This window comes from Trematomus bernacchii, unplaced genomic scaffold, assembly GCF_902827165.1.
Source record: "Trematomus bernacchii unplaced genomic scaffold, fTreBer1.1, whole genome shotgun sequence".
NCBI lineage: Eukaryota > Metazoa > Chordata > Actinopteri > Perciformes > Nototheniidae > Trematomus > Trematomus bernacchii.
In genome coordinates, this window is record NW_022987698.1 from 12,320,833 (window position 1) to 12,343,108 (window position 22,276).

Below are 22,276 nucleotides of genomic sequence, written 5' to 3' on the forward strand. Positions count from 1 at the left end.
AACATCCGCATTTAAATAACGTGATGCATTTTCATGAATACGATCTAGCTGCAGAGTTCATAGTGACAAAGAAATGAAATATGTGTTCCCCTTGCCAACAGAGTGTGAATATGTATGTGCTTGGTGTTAGGGTTTTTAGAAATAGCAATCATAGTTCAATAATTGAAAAGGATGTCTATGTTGATATTCATATACATGACCAGAACAGGAGTTTGTTGAGAGCCAGAGTTCTGCTTTTCTCTTTCATTCAAATTCAAGGACAGAAAAGACCAAGACAATGTTACAGTGGTTTGACAGAAGGCAGGAAAAACAAATGCATATATCACAATAAAGTGAATGTTCAGTTGGGATCCATAATGAAGGACAGTCATATACATAATTTCTCAGAGAAAGCATATATTTCCCTAGCAAGACATTATTCATTATGCCGTCCCTCTCTGTGCTCTTTGTTTATCAAGAGCACAATCCTATCTTTGTCCACCCAATTGATACCAACTTTTCCATTTAGTCTTTTAGTATTTACACCTCTTTTTGTTTACAACACCTGACATGTCCCAAGGACATACCAGTTGTCTTTAGGTCGAAGCATCACTGCAGTTCAGCTCGAGAAAGTCGGTCTGCGGGCTATTCTTACCACATTATACGTGTTAAGTCCTGGTGCATCGAAGCCAGGGGACAAACCACGCTTGTCAAATATGTAGAAGTTAAAAAGCTGGCCATCTTGGGCTTCCAGGGACACTGAGGCTGTGCCTACTTGCAAAACACAAGGGTACTCTTTTTCAAAAACAACTCTGAACACCCGGTCCACCAGGTAGTTCAGCTTTATTGTCCTGTACTTCTCTGGGATCAGCTCTTCAATTTGAGGCCCAAACTGTTGCATGATCAGAACGCCGTCTGGCCCGACTTTGATCTCATAGAAGGTGATGTTGCTGTAGGTGAAAAAGCCGATGTAAGGTTCTGGTTTTGGCGGAGGATTAAGGACCTTCGTAGCATCCCTAAAGGCTCTTTCTATAGCTGGTATGATGTAGGAGTAGGCCTTAGTGACCAGGTCCTGCTTCTCAGACCGGCTACCAGCCATTAACACCACCAGACCGAGCTTCAGTTTTGACACCAGGGAGAAGGTGGCAGAGTACCCGTCCAGATCACCATCTTTACGAACCATCTCGTAGCCCATGAACTCATTCACTTCCCATGGCGTCCCAGTACGGTTGGCAAAGTAGTCCTTTTCGCACCTGAAGAGGGGGGTCAGCATGATCTTCAATGAGTCTGGCTCTAGCATCTTGCGGTGATATGCGCCCAGCAGCATCATAGCGAGCTTGGCCATGTCTGCAGCAGTGGAAAACATCTGACCTGAGGGCCGGTACCAGCCCAGGTCGTAGAGCGGCGCCGGCTTCCCGTTGGAGTACACTCCCACGGCCACCTGGCTCTGGAGCCCTGGGGTGATGTCGAAGCCAGTGTCCTCCATACCCAGCCGATCCAGGATGTTGTCTGTGATCCAGCGCTGGTAGTCCACGGCAGCCACTCGCTCGGCCATCACATGAGCCAACAGTGAGAAGGCGAGGTTGCTGTAATGACATCTGTAAAGAAGCAAAAGAATGAAAGAAGAAGCTGGTTATTGATGGAGGAAGTAAGAGTAACAAACTATTTGGTAAGTATCTTGATTAAATAATTAATTGTTTTCTTTTGTTTGTAATTCTGCTTATTAGCATTAATGAGATGGTTGATACAACTCTTCTATATGGTTAAACATGAAGCTGCAGCAGCTGCTTAGCTTATTTTAGAGTAAAGCTCTGTCTTTTAACATCTGCCTATTAGCGGTTCTAAAGCTCAATAATAACACTGAAATGTAACAATGTTAATGTAAAAAGGTTGACGATTTACATGGCTGAAAACACCTCCAGATTGGTTGTCATCAGGAGGTTGTCAGGTTGAAACAGAAAATTAGCTTCAAACTAACTCTGTTTTTTTTACATCAAATTGGACCAAAACGCAGGACAAAACAGGCAAAAGGAAATTGAAAATGTAGCTTCTTTTTTTTTGAGTGGACCGCAGTTTCAGAAGATGTGGGGCCATGAGAAGCTGAGCTGGGCTATAAACTCTTAAGGGGTGTGGCTTTATAGGCAAGTAGAGCCAGGTAGGGCAGGATCACTTTTTTTTGAGGTGCTTCAAGGTCTAGAGACTATACGTTCAGCTCCCCTGTTGTTCAAACCTCTGGCGACCTCAGGAACTTAGGAATACAGTGGCATGGTGGATATCAACTTTAAAAGAACAGAGCCATTGCTTGAACCAGTTGGGAGATAAATGTTTTTTGGCAACCCGAGCAAAGGCATGTTCAGATATCGACACAGACCATGATATGAGTGGCTGCTTCCATTAGCTGCAGTCTGGTAAAAGCAAAAACATCCGGTGGAACATCAGACCAATTTTTTGCCCTGCATTTTGGAGAAAAGGCTGCTTTGCATTAAAAGTATTTTTCCCAAAAACGACAGAGACAACTGTGACATCTTCTCTGGTTTCCTTTTGAAAGTGAAGTGTCTTAATGAACAGTCCGTGTGTCAGCACCAGCACAGAGCCAATCCCTCTCTTGCTCAATACTATTCACAGCTTTACCAGCAGGACACACACCCCACTAGTGACCTCTTGTCCCACATGAAAGGCACTTTGCATCCTTAACAGGGCACTCATGCCATCGGGTTTGTATCAGTGGGAGCTTTTTGGAGTTTTGCTCTGACCGCTGTCTGGCTGTGCTGATTTTTCTTACAGTTATGATGCGTTTTGGCTTTTCCTTTTTGATGTGAGCCTTTAAACACTGTCCACAGAACTGGCATCTATCTGCTTAGCAATACTTTCTTCACTCTATAGTAGGTTTTGCTGCTTATTCATCTCTTCTAAATTATGTATTTTCCATGTCTAGATTTTCTTCCATTAGCATGCATTCTGAGAACCGTATATTAGCCAGTCCTATCACAATCCTGTCCCTGATAAGCTTGATATGCATCATCAGTGCTGAGCTAATGTGTGTGTTGACTGGTGAAAAATACATCCACAGTCTCAAATGCTTTTTGCTTCCAAACGTGCAGGTTTGTAAGCAATGCACATTTCATTACAAAAAAAGCCATTCCTCGTTGAAGGGTATTGTTACTGGTCTGCATCACTGAGTTTCAAGCTTCAGTAAACATCATCAGCTTGGTCTCCAATACAATAAATCACTGAATTCACCTGATTCTCTTTGGAGCTGGCTGTAACGCTGCTTGATAAGTAGAAACTATTGAATCTCTGTATCCATTTAGCCCACTTGTGCAGCACATACAAATAAAAGGGCCCCTTTGGCTCAATGTGTAACATTGCGTTGAATACTACAACGGTAAACAAAGTGTTCAACTCAATCCAGTCTTAACAAAAAGCCTGAGGTTTTCAGTCTTGACAGAGCTAGACTGATACAAATAAAAGAAGAAAAGAACCCACCAGCAAGATAAGGGAGTCACTGTTTTCTGGCTACAAAATGACCACCATGTCAATCCACAACATGTTGACATTTACACATAGAGAGACACAAGATTTTTGTTAATTAGTTAACTCTGGAATTATTGGTGAGTGCGTTTTCAAAAATTCTGACAGTGCCTGCTAGCGGTATACCCCTGATTCCAGTCTTTATGCTAAGCTAGGCTAATGTTTATGTTTACCATGCAGACTTTGACTGATGCATCAGTCTTCTTATCTAACTAGCAAATTTCACAAAATGTGAATGTGCCCTAAACAAACACAATTAGATGACAAGACGGATAAAATCACAATGTGCGCATAACATTAACTTCAGCCAGCAGGTGGTTAGCTTAGTCTAGCATAAAGACTGGAATTAGGGGAAACCACCAGCTGGCACTGTCAGAATTTCTCAAAATGCACTCACCAACGCCTCCAAAGTGAACTGCTGGCTGTAAGTTAATGTTTACTCAGCAGACTTTGAGAGTTGTATCGGTCTTGTCATCTAACTCTTGACAAGAGAGTGGTTAAGCTTATTTCACAAAATGTCAAACTTGTACCATAAACAAGCAGAGATTACACAATATGTTGCTGTCAACACAATGTATGTCTCTGCCCGGTCAAACACATGCACTTTTCATACAATTCATTATCCTAGTCTGCACAATTAAAATGTACATATTGATATACTGAAATTAACAAAGCATAACAAATCTTACTTAGTGCCTGGGTCTGCGACGAGGACATCATCTTGAAGCAGATTAATTGCAGTTTGTGTTTTTCCTTTCCAAAGCAGGCTTGTGGCCCGGAGTCTCCTGGGTAAGCCTGGATCAGCCCGTGACAGAAAATATAACAAATAAATTATGTTTTCTTCTATCTATCCTGCTCAAAGAAAACACATTTGATTTGTTCTGATGGTTATGGTCATGATGACTTTACGTGACAAATGCAGTTCTCAGAACGTTATTATGTTCAGGCTTGCTACCTGGATGATACACGGACACAGGTTGGGATACATAAAGATGATTATTTTTCCTTAGCCTAAATAAGATGAACAGACAGATGGGTTGGAAATTTGGAGAGATGATGACATGCAGCAATGTGCCACTGTTCGTATTCGTCAGTCACGGCCGCTACAGATGGGACTATGCCAATATTGAAAGATTTATAATTGTCTTGTCCTTGGAGTTTCTCTCATATTTTATTCATATTTATTTCAAAAATTGAAAGCCTCTTCAGATAAGCAAGTGCCTGTTTGTGAATGGCAACAGAAACTATTTTGCCGAGTCAATATATGGATGTAACTGCTGAAAGACTCCAGCAATAAAAGTACCTGAACAGCTCAGAAACCTAATGCTTAATTTCACATATCCGTTGCAATCTCTCAATACAAACTAGAAGATTGTTTCATGAGTGAGTATTAACATATGTTAAGAATATATACTATTATTATTATAGTTAGTTATAAGCAATTATTTTCTCAAATAGTTGATTGATTGCAAACTATTTTATATTCTATATGAAATGTTTGGCATAATGTGCTTAAATATGACCTTAACAATGATTAGAAAAGTTGCATGATCATTTTCTGTTAATTGACTGAATTATATAAATTATTTGGCTGATAGTTTTAGCTCTAAAATCAATAAACAAAAGCAAAATCTTTGATCCTCTTAAATAAGAAACTGCAACCTGGATGTTAACATTTAACAAGCTAAAAAAACAAACATATACCACAAGCCTCTTCTTCTTATTCGTCTTTTATTTAAATGTATTTTTTTATACAACTCTTAACTTTCATAGGTCAGCTCCTGAAGGTTTAGATGTGTCCAAACTAACTAAGACCTAAGGGACATACTATATACAATATGTGCATGCATATCAATGCCTTGTGTTATATCACAGAGGCTGGCTCTCTAACCCTTTGTATTTACCTGAGAGCTGGCTGGCCATCCTGCGCAGAGTGACTGAGGAGGAGCGGATCTGAACCTCCCCACTGTCAAGAAATATCAGACCGTCTGTCACGTACTTTAGCTCTGAGTCCCGCGACTTCCCCAGGGGGTTTTTGATGGTAAAGTTCTCCACGTATTTCTCCAGAGGGTCATCCAGGGAGCCAATCTTCCCGTCCTCCCACAGTTTGTACAGCATCAAGGTCGGGAAGATTTTGGATAGGCTTGCAATTCTGAAAAAGAGATAAAGGAGTAACGTGATTGTTTTTGTTATATCTGACAGAAAACATTTCTTTATATTTGGCACACAGCTTTTGTTTACTGCAAACTCTGAAAATGCAAAAAAATATTGTCTGCTACTTTTGCCATTGATACAGACACATACAAGTAGTTCAGTACAGGAGCAGACCAAGAATTGGTTACAAAAAAAATCGGTAACACTTTATATTAAGGTACACAAATTCACCATCAACTAGTTGTTAATTAACATGCATATTATCAGTATATTGGCTCTTTATTAGTCATTATAAAACACTTATTAATGCCTTATTCTGCATGACCATATTCTACAAGTAATAGGCCATTAGTTGAGAGTTTTTACTCAATAACCCTCTAATTAGTGCTTATTTATTGCAAGTAAGGAAGTTGTTGTACATGAGTTTTGGTCTTAATATGCTCTGCTCAATTTGGGCCTAATAAGGCAGTAGTACCACAAGAATAGTAATTATCCCATAATAACACTTAACAAATATGATCTATTCTTATTTAACAAGACATGAAACGATAAGTGTTAATTGTGTCTAAATAACTCAAAATTAGATATTTATATCTAAGAACATGTTCCCTATTTTAAAGTGAAGTCTTGTTCATAACCAATAAGCTACTGTAGTAGTTTGATATCGCTCAGTTATAATACTTATATGTCTGGAATCTGTGGAATCTCAGCTTGCTAATCGATATCTTGTTTGTGCAGATTTGATAAGTAATAAGGGTATTTTACCTTGAGTTCTGTGCTAATTGCGTTAGCATCTTTTCGCTCAGGGCTAATTCAGAGCCTTTGTTATTACCCTTTTGTTTAGTTTAGCTAAAAATTGTTAATATTGTCTGAAAGCTGAGTTTCTTCCCGTTAAGTGAGTATGACACATTCATAGTTTATTAAATGTTAAGAAGCCCTCAGCTGTTTCTTGCAAGATGTTGCGTTTTGCCCCCGCCCGCGTTAAGTGCCGTAACATTTTACTTAAGTACAGTATTTGAGTAAATGTACTTAGTTACATTCCACTACTGTGTATGACTAACTTTTACCATTTTATTTAACATATAGAAAGGGCTTTTGATTATTCATGCTCGATTTTTACTGTATTTTTTTGTGGCTGCTCATAGAGTGCCACAGTGACGCGTCCTAAATAAGTGTGATATTAAATAGTAAATCAAGAGCATAATCCGCCATTATTTGACTGTAATGAGCCAAAAGAACTTGGTACTTCAAAAAATACCCTGTTAAGTCAGATGGAGAAAATCTTTATTCTAAATTTTTCTTGGTTTAAATCTTGTACATTGTTAGACTTGGCTCTCGTTAAAGGAAACTATCACTTTCCCACAGATAAGTAATCCATCTTGAAATATTTACAATCAGTGCCTTCGATCTGTGCCTGCAAAAATTCCTCCAATCTGAGAGACAGGCTGGCTCATTCTGACACTAGAAACCACCAAACACTGTGTCCTGGTTTTCTTATAAACATAATAATCGAACACCGAGTACTTCACATGGGAGAATACACTTTAAAAGTCAATTATAAATGGCAGCAGCACACATGTTGTGCTTAAATGTCCCTGTTAAAGTCATTCACAGTCCGGCACTGTCCTTTTTTCCCTATAGAGGGTTTTTCATGTCGCTTTTCTTTTCTAGCACACTCTGAACATTAAACTAAGCCTCTTCAGCGTAATCATCAGGCGTCCAGGGGTAACATGATCCCTGTGATGCTCCGACATCAATTTCACATCAGTCAGGTCAGCTACTGTGCAGATATACACTGACTGAAGAATATTTATATCCAGAGCTTATGTGCCCATTACAGTGAATTAATGTGATGTAATAATGCTCATCCTATAATAAACACACCGCCTCCTCTGCAGCACAGGAAGAAGATGTTTCAGAATCAACTACAGAGTCCATTAAAGGAAAAATAAAAAAGGTAGCTACTGAGGACATCAAAGTCAGATGGAGATGTGGGTTTTTAGTGACTTTGAGGAGTTAACACTGAACACCAGATTTGATTCCTGGCAGCAGGAGGCTTAAACAGTAATTCTCGATAATTAAGCGGAATCACTTGAAGAGGCCTTATTATGATTTTAGGGGTGTTTCCCTTCCTGTAGTGTTACAGTATATGAGTGTTTGTGGATGATAATTGTCTGCCAATGCTAATATCCCAAAGTTTCTCTACACACTCCCCCAGGATGTGATAGGCTAAGGGGCGGGACATCTCTAATGGCGCATTTCCACTGCAGGGCCTCGCACGGCTTAGTACGGTATAGTTAGGCCTTGGTAGGCCAGGCTCACTTTATGCTGCGTTTCCATTACAGTTTAGGAACTGGGGCAGTAACTATAGTAACGCAGTGTAGGCGGAGCTGTGACGTCATCTTCAATGAGAACCCCAGAAAACCAACATCAGCCGTTAGCTGTTAGCACTCAGAGCTCACAGCTCCTCATATATGTTCAGAAACTAGACAAAAGTGAAACGAGTACAAACCACATACTGTCTGTGTCATGGTGAATACAGTCGCTGGTTTATTTATGTCTGTATAGGTCGTTGTTGTGAGTGTGGACGGTCGGAGCATATACTGCGTTAGCTTAGCCGATCTCCATTCAGAAAACACGCATTTTAAAAGGTTTTTCGCCTGCCGTCTGTCTGCAGACTTGTCAAAGCATTAATTCATGGTTTTTACTAACCGGTATCAGTATGTTGTTACTTCGGCATCATTTTGAAACGTGTATTACAATGAAATCACGGTAAAATATGTTCATTTTGTTGTAGTTGTATCCCCCTTGCCAGCGATTCTCTCACTAGTTTAGCATATTCAGCCCGGTTGTTGACCCGGAAAGAACCTCGATTTTGGAGGGCCAGAAAAACTGTGAAAAAGTACCCGTTAGCCGGAACTACCCCTAGTGGAAAAGCAACAAAAAACGGGCCGGATTTGGCACGGCACGCTTAAACCGTGCTACGCGCTGCAGTGGAAATGCGCCATAAGTGGCTGACTGCTCACAACAGAGCCGGCCAGCTAACCACTCTGGTTAGAGCTTTTTGAACATTAAAGCATGTAAACATGTCACAATAGAGGCACAAAATACAAATAGGAAGCTAAAAATGTGTATTTTATAACCTTTTAAAGTTTTCATCGGGTACCCACCTGTAAATTGTGTACTCATTTGGGGCACCTGAGAGAGGGTCACTGCTATTCCTTTTTCCAAAGTTACCAGTCCACAAAACAGTGTCGTTTAAGATCACGATGGCTGACAGTGAGGGAAGGCTGACAGGATTGACGGTCTGTCGAAGCAAAGCATCCACCTGGAAGAGACAGAGCAGGAAGTGAGGAGTTTATTCTGTAAAGGTATCCAGTTAAGATATATTTTTGGTTAGCTACTTATTACATTTTTTCAAAAGGAAGAAAGGCTAGTTGTTTCCCCCTGCTTCCATTCTTAATGCTAAGCTAACTGGCTGCTGTTTCATATACAGACACAAGAGTGGTATTCAGTTTTTCATGTTTACACATTATTTCTTAAACATAGCATTTAATGTTGGATAAACGGTGTAATATGGAGGGGCCCTGGAGAGATTACACTGTACATATAATATTAAGGAGGAGGCTTTTTTGAAAATAAAATATTAATCATAAACGCACAATGGGTGTCAAATCAAATCAAGTTTAATTGCTGCTACAAAGGGCGTCGGAACACTTAATTCAGTAATCACCTAAAACAATTAGACCTTCAGAATAAAAATAGTCTTACAAAGTGAGACATTTTTAAATGTTGAACTAAATGCTAGAATCTATAACATGGAAGCTTTAAAATGTAATTGTCAACCTACAGCTGTATTTACCACTAATATAGGTATTGGACTTTAGTGTGGCATTGATCACTTTTCTCTCCTTCATATGAAACAATAATACCAAATGAATTTGTCACCACCATCATCAATGGTTCTGTCATTATGTACACATATACTAACCTTTCCTGGATATCTAACAACAGTTATTGCCACTGTTCGATAAATGTTCACAAACTTCTCTGCTGGCACAAGCCTTGACGTTTCCTCCTGTTTAATGCTCAGACAGCTGGATGATGCTCCATAATGAATGAAACTATCCCCAGACATGTTGTGAATCACAGTGAATTTAATAACCAAATGTACTTCAATAACTTAAGAAAAGACTCCTAATTAAAGTATCTGCTGTGAAAAGATGTTAATGATTTGATTAAAAGTTCTCTGTAAAGTAATAAGTGTGACATTTCTTTAAGTTACATGATCCAGTAAGAGTGGTACAAGTTAAATCCTATTGTGTTTGCACATTGTGTTTGGCAGGACAGTTGTGGTGGAAATAAGTGAGTACAGCCATTTAAGTATCAAGAATGTACATTAAGGCTACAGTTCAACACAAATATTGAAAAGAGAGTAGACGCCTTTTGAAATGCGTTGCTACAGGAGGATCCTCGGGGTGACGTGTTTGGACATCAAAAGAGCCAACTGGTCGCTAGCAAACACCACCATGCATGGTGAGGTTGAGGGAAGAAGAGGTGCAGGAAGGCCGAGGGGAGAATGCCTGACGGACATTAAGAGCTGGGAGGGGAAGGAGGTGGTGGATAGCATGAGAATGGCGAAGAATCGGGATGTGTGGATGATGGCTGGTGATGTCATCGAAGTGCCCCGACGGCAACCGTGCTACGGGAGTGACCTGACCAGACCTGCATGTACAATTCTGAGGTAATTGTACTTGATTAAATGTTTTGCTACTCAGAGGGAAATGTGGTACCTTAAACTCCACTACATTTATATACAGAGGTGGAAGAAGTTTTCAGATAACTTAAGTATTGGCATCAAATTATACTTAAAGTTGCGAAAGTAAAAGTATTTGTTATGCCTAAAGGCCCATCACAGTATCATATGAAATATATCTATGATCAGAGGTGGAAGAAGTATTTAGATATTTTACTTGAGTAAAAGTAGCCATACATTAATGTCAAAATACTCCATTACAAGTAAAAGTACAGAAGTATTATCAGCAACATGTCAAAGTAAGTATAAAAAGTAAACATGTACTAATTCTGCGGTAAATGTATTCCATATGTGATATATCATTGTATATATGAATAATTACATATATTAGAAACATAAACATTTAGTCCACTTACATTTTCAGAGATTCATTATGTTACAAATGTATCACATGATTTTGAATGCAAAATCTGAAAAGTCACTCAAACTGGTTAAAACATGTATTCGAGTAGAATTACATAATTTCCCTTTTAAATGTACTGTAGTAAAAGTATAAATTAGCAATGGAAATCCTCAAGCTGTCATGATCTTAGTTTTTGTATTGAATGTTTCTTGTTTAATTTGAAATGCTTTATTTATTTAAAGGACACCTATCATGCTATATTTAAATGATATATTGTAGGGTCATACCTATATAAGGTATATTTATACGTTTCTGTTTTCAAAATACCAAACAGATCATGCATTTTAGCCATGCCTCATTTCGCTCAATTTGCTGTTCTCCAGCCCTCTTTTTGCAGGGGGCTGATTCTGTGAGCTGCAGCTGACCACGCCCCCCTGCAGGAGAGGGGAGCGTGCTCTGATCAAGTCAGAAGAGGGGGAGAAAAATAGATCTCCGTCCTCCGTGTTTAATTATATTATTATTAGGGCTGTCAGTCGATTAAAATATTTAATCGCGATTAATCGCATGATTGTCCATAGTTAATCGCAAATTAATCGCACATTTTTTATCTGTTCTAAATGTACCTTTGAGGGATATTTTTCAAGTTTTTAATACTCTTATCAACATATGAGTGGACAAATATGCTTTATATGTTTGTTTATTATCATTTGAACAATGACAAATATTCTCATGAATATTAAACACAACAACCTCTGAACATTACAAATATTCGCCTCAATTCAACCTGGAACCTCTCATACAATAATACAATACAAAGTGTGTGTGTGTGTGTGTGTGTGTGTGTGTGTGTGTGTGTGTGTGTGTGTGTGTGTGTGTGTGTGTGTGTGTGTGTGTGTGTGTGTGTGTGTGTGTGTGTGTGTGTGTGGAGACACTGTGATGGATCGTTGGAGCTATGTGCAGCTCAATGCATATATGCTCGAACGGGATCTGCCTGGACGCTGCAATCATGTTGCGCGCACTATCCGTGCTGAGTGTGCTGACTTTTCGTACAATGTCCCACTGTCTGGCTACCTGCATAAAGTCAAGTGCTCGGCGCAGTTGTCGGCGAAATGTCGCTCCTCTGTTTTCATTGAAACAGCTCCTTATATCCATTAGCGCAGCTAGCTAGCACCATATGCTAACAACAACAACACGTAAGGTGTGCCTCGCTCACGCCACACATACACACACCCTCCCGGTCCTCCCGATGGCCAGTCCGGGCCTGCCGGTGAGTGTGGAAGTGTGGTCTGCCACAAGCGGGCGGCAGGAGCTGGGCTGTCAGCATCAGCTTGTAGATGGTATTTTAAACTCGATGCGCTCTGAAACTACGGAGCGGCCGAGGACAAAAAATACACATGCGTTAATCGCGTTAAAATAATTAGTGGCGTTAATTTTTTTTTGCGTTAACGCGTTATTAACGCGTTAACTTGACAGCCCTAATTATTATATAGAGTCGTTATTCATTTGTTTTAAAGATCAATAAATAACAACGAAGACCTTTGACCGGCACTTTTCAAATTTTGTCCGGAAGATTTAAACTTTAACGGACATCTTGACCAGCGAAAGAAAACCTAACTGAAACTCTGCCGCACGGTCCCCTCGTTCCTTGGAAGAGGCGGAGAGGTGGGTGTTTGTCATCTGCTGGTGGACTAACCGGAGATAATTACAGCGCTTGCCTCGACGGAGAGGGATTGCATTGAATTACAGCAGCAGCAATCCCTCCCCGTCGAGGCAAGCACTGTAATTCTCTCCGGTTAGTCCACCAGCAGATGACAAACACCCACCTCTCCGCCTCGGGGAGGGAGAAAAGAAGCCACAGCGGAGAATAAACAGAAGGGGAACCATGGCAACCATGCGCGGGAAGTCTTCTTCGCTGCTTTTGTGGCAGACTACAGCGCCACTTACAGGCCTGGCATATGTACTACAGCGTCTCCAGCGCTTTCGAGCGGCAATGGCCGGCCGTGGCCCAACCCCACATTCCCCTGATAGGTGGAGAGTTGGCCCAATAGCCGTAGCGCCACCGTCCTGACGTCAGGACAGTGTTCAAATCTGGATCAGTTTTTATCAGATCCGTTGCAGCCCCTTTTTTAGAGATTTGGGTATGGAGGAAAATAGAGAGGGTTGTGTTTTCTGACACTTGGTGAGTTCCCTGGAACACCGGGGACACATATTCATGTATAAAAGACATACAAAAGTGCATTTTGCATGATAGGTCCCCTTTAATTAAAAGCTCGCTTTTGTTTATTTTTTGTTTGGGTCTTGATTTTCTTACTTTTAAAAACCAAGCTAATTGCTGCTATTTTGAAAAGTGATATTGAATGTTAAAACTAGAAGTTTAAGCACAAAGGAAAACTTATGTTGAAGACCAACCGAAGTATTTTTTGTATTTTTGATGACTGTTATTTGAACCATTCCATTTTGATAGTATGTTTTTTATATGAGTTATGTACTATGCAAAGTTCAGATGAAGAACTCATTGATTTCAGTATTGTGTTCACACCTTACAAGGTGTGAAAGGAGGGATTGTTAGAAATTAAAATCAATGTTTTATGGCATAATTTAGTCTAAAACATACCGTCAGTTTAAAAGCAGTTTTATGAAGAACTCATTGATTCCAGTATTGTGTTCACACCTTAAAAGGTGTGAAAGGAGGGATTGTTAGAAATTAAAATCAATGTTGATGTTGCGTAATTTGAATGAAATACACTGTACAGATGAAGCGTCTTATTTTGGACAGTTTAAAGTGCGAGGGTCGTGATCGGTTCATGCACGTTCCGTGATGGCCGGCCGGCCCCCAGTCAGACTTGATACCGCCCCCATGATAAATACATTTAATTATTGTGAAGCCAGCTGCAATGGATCATTGATCCACCAGGGGGTGCAGTGGGGTTCCACACTGGAGTCATGTGAAATCAACTTCTAAATAATAGATGTTGTTTAGTCGGAAAAAACGAACGAGCCGGCTCTCCCGATTTTTAATCCTAATTTAATCATCATCATTGATGTTTATGTTCGCCGAATTGACATGAAATCACTGACAAATATGAATATTCTGTATTCAACTTCATTGAAACGATCAGGATGGGTGTTATTTTTCCCCACAATGACCAAGTCGCTGCAAATGATCCCATGTATTACATGTACATGGCCACATTCTCAACAAAGTTACGTAACGAAACATTCTGTATTCCTTGCTTACTTTTTATTTAATGCTTTATAACAGCTGGAATAGTTCGTTTAGAACAGGCACCTCACTCGCAATCTGCTCCTCCGCAACGCCTACCACCTACCTCCGGCTGAAATTATGAATGTACAGTAAGGCATAGTAATCATAGATAACACGGCAGGGTCCGTTACAGTTTGTTTTCATCTGATTTCAAATATTTCAAATGTCTGAAGTTAATAAATACATTCTCAGTGTTCAAGTCAATAATAGTCATATAAGAAAAGTACTGATCTAATAACAGAGATTTTATAAGGACTTTTCAATGTTCGACATCGCTCATGTGAAATACAGTAAACTGGATGTTGTGGTGCCGAGAGGCGGGGTATCAAAAGTACAAGCTAAACTTTTATTTAGCATCTGAACACACTTGTAAACAACGTGATGCCCGGGAAGCGAAGACCCGGCGGAAACAGCTGGTCTGGTTCACTAAAATGTCCGTGTACAGTATATCTGGTACTAATGTATAGCGGATCTTTGTTAAGATCCATATGTCACGGATAGAACTATATATTGAGCTTTAAAACAAATGATATATATTATAATAAAATAAACACCGGCTGTTGTTATGCCTGCTGTAACGTTTACTTTCTCCGTTCTCCGCTTAAGTAATTATTACTTCCTGGTTAGCTTTCCGCTCGAAATTTAAATCTGAAAATGGCAAAATAACGGAGAAAAAAACGTTCACAGAGAAGACGACAACAATTGTCACTTGCACTTGTCATTTAGCATCTGAACACACTTGTAAACAACGTGATGCCCGGGAAGCGAAGACCCGGCGGAAACAGCTGGTCTGGTTCACTAAAATGTCCGTGTACAGTATATCTGGTACTAATGTATAGCGGATCTTTGTTAAGATCCATATGTCAGTAGAGATGGGATGGCAGAAGGTGCTATATATATATATATATATAATTCCAAAGCTGGTAAAGACCTTTCAAATTTAGCAATAATAGTCATATAAGAAAAGTACTGATTTGTTCTTGAATCAACTTTTTTATGGAAAATGTTTTATGTAATTTTATTTCATTTTAAATAAAATGAAAGACATTCACAGTTAATGTAATTAGATATACATTATTAATGCCATACATTTTTAAATGTAATTAGATATACATTATTAATGCCATACATTTTTGCATAAATATTTATTCAGTATGATAGCTGTCTAACAGAAGTTAAATCCATTTCTCACTTATTCTGACAATGTACATAACCCCAAATAAAAGAACCCAATAAAAATAGTTGTTAAATAATAGTGAAGTCACGTTGTAATAACAATAACTCATCTCTCTCGGTTTTTTTTGTTTTCTTTGTGTGCTTTGCCAAAAGCCACTGTGTCAAGTGTCCTAGTTGGGTTACCGTAACGAACAGCAGCCGGCTCTCGATTTTTAATCCTAATTTAATCATTTATGTTCGCCGAATTGACATGAAATCACTGACAAATATGAATATACTGTATTCAACTTCATTAAAATGTTATTAACGTGCCTAAACTCAGTAATTCACTAAAAATTACTGATCCCTGGGTGTTATTTTTCCCCATAATGACCAAGTCGCTGCAAATTACCCCGCTTATTACATGGCCACATTCTCAACAAAGTAACGACATGACTCCCAATATTAATTAAAATGCTTTTATGGATTTAGAAAATATTTTTATTGATTTAAAACATAGTTCTATGTATTGATTTAAATTTACATGCATCCGCTAAGAAAAATAGTCCGTTGTTACCGTTTTTTAAACAGTCAGAATGAAACGGCAGCTCTCAGCTGTGTGTTCACACTCCTAACTCTGATCTTTCTTTTCCAACAGTTAAGTTAACTGTAGGTTACTCTGAGTGACAAGCTTACAGTTAGTGAAGTAACACTTTTTTTTTGTGAGTCACGACCTCGCTGTTTCATTCTAACATAACGCTCCAAATATGACTGTTTCCACTCGGACTTCAATACAGCAACACCATTGTTTGGTTTCCATGGTAGCGTGTCTCTTTAGTAGCGTGCACTCCTTTCCTGTAAATTACAGGTCCAGCCAGGCAAAACAGTAATATGAAATATGAACGTTAGTTTTTAACTGAAATGATCAAATAAAGTCAAAATGTCACAGTGTTTACAAACATTGACCATACCGTTCACCAGCCCCCACCCCACTCTTTGTTTAAAACGAATTGGCCATCGGAATGTGTGTGTCCCAACCCCCCCCTGTGATATCTCTTCACAGGGGGGAGAGAGTTAGACGCTCGTGAATTGTCAACGGGGGGGGGGCCTCTCTGCACGGAGGAGCCGCGGAGAAGTGAATCACAGTGATCTGCTATTTTAAAGTAAATTCAACACATATCGACCCTAAATATAGCATATATTAAGAACGAGAAAGTGTTAACATCGTTTTTTGTAAACATATGACCAATGTGCGAGGGTGATGACATCAGAGCATCGTCCTATGGGCTTAGCCCCGGACAGGTACAACAGGTATTCACTCAGAGGGGGGTAGTTACCCATTTACATGTCAAAAAGCAACATACAGTAGGCGGGTGGGGGATGGTGAACGTTTACATTTCTCTACAGCAGTGGTTCCCAAACTTTTTGTGCCCAAGGCACACCAAAGGACAAGTAAAAATCTCAAGGCACACCTATTGTGCGAAATAGCCCTTATAACACGTGTTATCACTCATATCATGTAAAATATCTGTAAATGTGCATAATTATTTACTAATGCCAAATAAAATGTATAGATAGAACAATCAGTGGTTCAAGTTAGTATATTCCTCAGTGTAACATATCCACTAGTTGCAAAGCTTAAACATTTTTATATATTTTTTTATTTTAAGGGAAAGGATGTTTTCACTACTCAGTTTGTCAACTATGTTACGGACAAACTTGATGTCATTACAATCATTTGATTAAGTCCTGCACTTCAAGTAAAATCAAATTTGAAAGGCTCTTGAGTCTATTCTACCATATATCCAAAGATTTTTTAAAGTTTAAAAAATAATTGTATTAAAGTTTTGTTTTTTCATGTGATATGTTCAGCACTGTCATTAAGTTTAGGGATATTTTGTATTATAAAACTACCATACAGGTCATTTTGATAGTTTTAAGAGATGTCATGTAAAACTCCAACCTGTGTAGATATACATTATACTATAAAGGATATCAGAAGCACTATTTTAGATATTTTAAATTTGAAAAAATGAGGTGCAACATAGTTGACAATGAAAGTCAAACATTTGACGCAAATAACATAGTTGACTGGACACATTATTAACCATCAGCACTATGTTAATTTCAAGGCAGAAGTGCAAAATTCCATTGATAATGATGTGTAATGACGTCTACATGTCGTACAAATTGTCAACTAGGTTACCTGTCAACTAAGTTACTACAGTTATTACAGTACTGGGTAACTCAGTTGACAGGTAACCTAGTTGACAATTTCCCTATTTTGACCCATCATTTCAATGGTAGGCCTTGCCTGGATGACCACATGTCATTTTCTTGAACAGGTTAACATCACATTTGCACATATAATTGAATTAAAATCATTAAACAATTGTAAACCATAACAATGTACGTAACATTGTTGATTGTCAATGAGTATATTAATTGACCATGTGCTATTATACATAAAATATTGTAAAAATGTAGAGGACAATCACCACAGTGTGTTCAAAATGTCTGCCAAAGAGGAACATGGCATCATGTGATGCTGGTGACATGGTATTGGGACAAACAATTTTTGAGTTAAAGGGGGAAGTTCTGTTAGTAACATAGTTGACAGAACTTTTGCGGACATTCATATATTAAGATATTTAAATTATTTAAAGGGGGAAATCAATTAAAAATATGTTATTATTCTTTAGTATTTAGACTTTTGAAATAAATGAATCATTTTTTAAATTTACTTTAATGGTTTTTATTCATTATTTTGAAACCAAGACACCCTCAACTGAAAAACGGACATAGCAAAAACTGACAATTTAAGAACATCATGACACATTTCAAGCTAAATAAAGCATAGGATGCACATAATGTTTGTGTGATATTATAACATGCTTTCCAATAATAGGCAAAATATGATATTTTTGAAGAAAATAGTTAGAATAATTATAATTATCATCAATGGACATCAATGGACATGGAATGTACCCTAAATTGTAGAATCACTCAGCAGTTAAATACACCAAACCTTCCAGTTATATTCCTATCAATATTATGAAGGCTTTTACAGAAGGGTTTGGTCATATATAATTCATAGCCTGAATTATATAACATTTTATACCTAAAAACATGGTGAAAATTGATATTTTAGGGCTGTTGACAGTATTTTCTGATTTATGGAGTGATAAAAAGAGATATCCAAAATCCCTTCTGTAAAAGCCTTAGATACTAATATGACTACAAAATGAAACAATAATTTTGATCCTGGCTTTATCCAAAGTTCAGATTTCGGTTCCTGAAATGTGTTAAAATATGCGCATATTTCATGAGATAATGGTTCATTTGGATATTTAAACATGCTATTTCAGAAAACTTGTAATACAAAAAACAATTGCCTTATTGTAAGTAATTAACTGGAGAAATATTTAGCTGATATCTTTAAGTTAAAAATACCCTATTCACCTGGGGTGTCTCGCCTTAATTAGATGTTTGATAAGTGCAGATCACATAGTAAAACACGTACACAGATACATTATTTTGTATTTTTATTAAATTCGACAATGTCAATTTCACTTTCCACTATGTCCACCGTTGTTTTTCACAACCAATGGCAGAACTTTATTGAGGCCTGTAATTAGTCAACTACAGGTCTCTTGAGTCAGTCTTTTTCTTCCAAAAAGCTTGTGACAAGATGTTATTGCTCTTGGGGCATTAAAAACAAGATTTTAACTTTAGTTTTTTATATAATATCTGCATTTTCTATTGTGAAAAACTAAGTCTTAGTTATTTAATATATAGCGCCATCTCCTGGTTAAACCCTGAAATTGGAGAATAGTGGGAGGGCCTAACATTCCTGAATACTGGTCTTTGGCAGGCAACTGGCTGGCAGTCGGCAGGAAGCTGTATGCTGGGGTCCAAAATAAGAGGCTCCATCTGTATTTCATTTAAATCTGTTTTATTCTGAAAACCGAAGATTCACATGTGACTTCCGGTTTTTCCGCTGGTGAATTTCGTCATTTCCGGTTAGCATTAGCTTGTGGCGAAATGCTACGTTTTCAAACCGTGAATTGAAGGTGAAATAATGTGATGTTGTACACTAAACACCCTGAGTTTAACACTCATTTATTGACGCTGGAATGAGGTTTATTAGGGAATGTTTAGATGACCACAGACATCAGAGTGATGTAATTTAGCAGCAGAAACCGACAGGATTTGCATTGGACACGCCCCCGTCAACGCCGGCCAATAGGAGAAGACTACAGGTCTTCAATGCTTTCACTTAAAAAGGCAAAAGAAAAGATCAGTCCATTGACAACTGACACTTGTGTTACTCCTCACAATAAACCAGTATGGGCTTAGGGTCCTCTGTCTGGTTTCAGGTGACTTACTTCCCTCGGAGAGCAAGTCACGTCCAACTTATCAGATGATCTCATTAAACAAATTGCTCTGGTATCTAAAGGGATAAAAGTATCAAATTCTTCGCAAAAAAGGCAAGATGAGGTAATAAATGAATGTGTAGCAGCGCTGGATTTATCTTGGGAACCCTTTTTTTATACTTTGTTCTGTGCACTTTTATTACCAGCAACATGAAACCCCAAAGCAATTACTTTGATGTCGCACTATGCCAAACATATTAGTTTAATGAGCACATCATATAAATGATATTGCTATTCTGGAAAACCAGCACTTTTTGTCGGGGTGTGAAACCTGCAGGCGAAACATAATTAATTCTTTAAAGCGTATTCAAGATTAGATTTAAAGATTATTTTTGCTTTCAAGGCTGAAGTGAGCATATCTTATATCAAATTCATAAGCTTGATATTTATTTGCAGTTTGTCTGAAACTGTTTGGTTGCAGAGATTTGACTGACTTTTAATCATTCCTCACAGTATATATATTTAATCTCCTTCTGTCAACTGCAGCAGCATTTGGTGTGAAGGATTACGGCGGTCAGCCTGTAAATTCCCCCAGATTTGAGTGGGCATGACAGAAATCCAACATCAGTTATAGTTCTGAGCATGACGAACAACTCCTCTCACCTTTTCCAGAGCCTCCTTCAGGCTAGGGATAGGATGCTCCAGCTGGAGAGGCTCGGGGAAGCGAGGACACATCATCTCTGACTCGGCATTGCGACCCCTCCCTTCATCTAGGCGGTGGGTGGGAAATGAGAAAATGAAAAGGGAGAAAGAAAGAGCGAATGAATAACAGCGGGACAGGCTTTTGTATTTCCCACTTGACATTTGATAGAATAATGTATCAGCTGAACAAAGGCCAACACATGCATTAGGCTTTGACTGGCTAGTGGGTGAGTTCATTATTCTCCCCGCCTCCTGATGAACCCCGTTGATCTTTCACCATACAATTTGACAGGATTTATTTATTTATTAACCTGCAGATTTCAAAAGACGCTGCCAGATCCCAGTGTGAATTCTGGATGAATGTATAATATTTAAATATGTTTCATTGTTGCTTAAGGCCACCATTTGCATTCTCATTCTAAAGCACATGTGAAATTGTTATTTGGAATAAAAAAGATCCCTTGGCGGTACGTCAGAAAATCATAACCTCATGTTACCTTACTAATCATACACAGTCATGGAGATTATAAAACTGGACTGTACTTTAGAGGAGTGTTTTTGCTCTGAATTAATTGTATTAAAGAGTCTGATCAGGCGCTTTAATTAAGTTTTACCATAATTAAAACAAACTAATGAACTAAAGCAACACTACGTGACAGATTCTGGTGCTGTGTTGGACTGATTATGGATTAAAGGGACTACAATCAAAACCTTTTAAATATAATTGAAACCTACATTTTAAAGAGGACATATTTTGCTAACTTTTAAGTTCATAGATGTATTTTTGTATTTTATGTTTACAAGCTTTAATGTTCAAAAAGGTATTCATATTTTCTCATACTGCCTGTGCTGCAGCACCTCTTTTCACCCTCTGTCCGAAACCAGAGCCCAGTCGGCTCTGATTGGTTAACTGGTCGGCTCTGTTGTGATTGGTCAACCACTTTGAGATGTCCCGCCCCTTCGCCCTTATCACATTCAATGTTATGGAGCACGAGTAAATAGAAGTGTGTCTTACAAACTCCCTCTGGCGTGAAGACACTACAGGAAAGGGTAAAACCACAAAAGCATATAGGGCCTCTTTAAAACAAAACCCATGCAGTCTGAGAGATGATCCCCTTTCTGTATGTTTTAATTTGACAATGCCTCTGCAATTCTTCACACTTTCAACTGTGTGATAATATAATAAAGGAGATTGTTTAATGTCCTAATTACAAAGTGTTTATCTCCATAATTATGAGAGAATAATCTGTTGATTTTCAATATACTAACTAAGGTTGTGGGTTGTTGCCGGATTAGTTAAGAATTAGCAAAGCTGCAAACTACGATTTAGCGTTAAATGTCATAATTAGGATATTGTGTTAAGTTATTGAGCGATATAGGTTCAATGTTTCACAGACTTTCTTCTACCAGAATAAGAAATCATGAAATGGAAACTAATTTAAAATGATCTTTTGCTTTTCAGACTAATGCAGCACCTCAAAGGATCATTTGATGTTTAAAGATGAGTTAAGATAACGATTTCTCAGCTTTAAGAAATTCCTCTCACACATCCTGTTACTAATTACAGTGCCTCACCTGGCAGAAGTTTTGGCATCTGATATTGCCAGAAGAAGCATCCTGTCATCACCAGGGACAGCACGATGAAGAAGGCCAAACCCAGATCGCTCCATTTCACCGTCATCTTGTTTGTTTTAGTGAGTCCTTCAAATTTAACAGAAGCAGGAGCAGGGACAGGGACAGGGACAGGGACAGGGTCGGGGTCAGGGTCAGCAGGAGGAGGAGGGGGAGGCTGGAATACAGAGAGATGGGAACACAAACACACAACAACACATGAGAGAATGTTAGAAGAAAAAAATGCAGATTATACACGATAAATGTTCCCTAAATTGTCCTCCATGCTATGAGTTAGTTTAGTTGTAAAAGTCATTAGATCCTTATCGCCTAGTTCCCTTTGA

The 22,276-nt window shown here is 38.5% G+C and overlaps 1 protein-coding gene across 1 annotated transcript; it reads right to left on the reverse strand.

The window, feature by feature from the left end:
- Positions 1-598: 598 nt before the first annotated feature.
- Positions 599-22,017, reverse strand: lactbl1b (lactamase, beta-like 1b). Its single transcript, XM_034138928.1, has 6 exons — positions 21,897-22,017; positions 20,283-20,389; positions 8,835-8,992; positions 5,415-5,662; positions 4,200-4,305; positions 599-1,577 (listed from the first exon to the last, which is right to left on the reverse strand). Exons 1-6 carry the CDS (start codon positions 22,000-22,002, stop codon positions 599-601), a joined length of 1,704 nt encoding a protein of 567 aa, XP_033994819.1. The 5' UTR covers positions 22,003-22,017.
- Positions 22,018-22,276: the final 259 nt, after the last annotated feature.